The 753-nt window shown below is 42.8% G+C and overlaps 1 protein-coding gene across 3 annotated transcripts in view; it reads left to right on the top strand.

Moving 5' to 3' along the window:
• The window catches only part of focad (focadhesin), a 35,106-nt gene that overhangs the window by 4,132 nt on the left and 30,221 nt on the right, over positions 1 to 753 (top strand). For all 3 annotated transcript variants that reach the window (XM_034901412.1, XM_034901411.1, XM_034901413.1), the window contains one exon: positions 286 to 360. In XM_034901412.1, coding sequence (XP_034757303.1) covers positions 286 to 360 — 75 coding nt within the window. The remainder of the gene's footprint in view (positions 1 to 285; positions 361 to 753) is intronic.

The raw sequence follows: 753 nt of genomic DNA, 5'->3' as shown, positions 1-753 counted from the left end.
CCCCCCCCCCCCCCCCCCCCCAACTATCCCTTTTAAAATTTTGGCCCCATTAAGCACATTGACCATATCCTAGGTTCCCACCTGGTCTTGTTCTACTTTGGACGGACCCTGGTTAGCTGTTTCCCCTGGAAGCATCCGGTCCTTATGCTAAGCTAAGTCCAGACTCCAGCTATGTTCTTAACACACACACACGTACTATATTGATATCAGTGAACTGTGATGAAAACCGACTCATAGGTGTTCAATCAAAAATGTACAACACAGCCTGCTTTTTGCTGTTTCCAGACGGTGAGACAACTTGTTGCTGCCGTGCTGAAGGAGAAAGGGCCGAATGGACAAATCACCCAGTCCTCCAGCCAGGTGAGCTTTGGTGGCCTAAAGGCCCCATTAAATGGCTTCTTTCATTCAATTACATTTTATTTATAGTGTCAATTCATAACAAGAGTTATCTCAAGACACTTTACAGATAGTGTGTGTCTAGACCACACTCTATAATTTAAAGATACAGTAAGTCTAGAACACACTATAATGTACAGATAGAGCAGGTCTAGACCACTCTATAATTTACAGATAGAGCAGGTCTAGACCACTCTATAATTTACAGATAGAGCAGGTCTAGACCGCTCTATAATTTACAGACAGCAGGTCTAGACCACTCTATAATTTACAGATAATGCAGGTCTAGACCTCTCTATAATTTACAGATAGAGCAGGTCTAGACCTCTCTATAATTTACAGATAGAGCAGGTCTAG

The sequence above is a fragment of the Etheostoma cragini genome, chromosome 19 (genome assembly GCF_013103735.1).
Source record: "Etheostoma cragini isolate CJK2018 chromosome 19, CSU_Ecrag_1.0, whole genome shotgun sequence".
In the NCBI taxonomy this organism is placed as follows: Eukaryota; Metazoa; Chordata; class Actinopteri; order Perciformes; family Percidae; genus Etheostoma; species Etheostoma cragini.
This window is presented reverse-complemented; position numbering and strand designations above follow the sequence as displayed.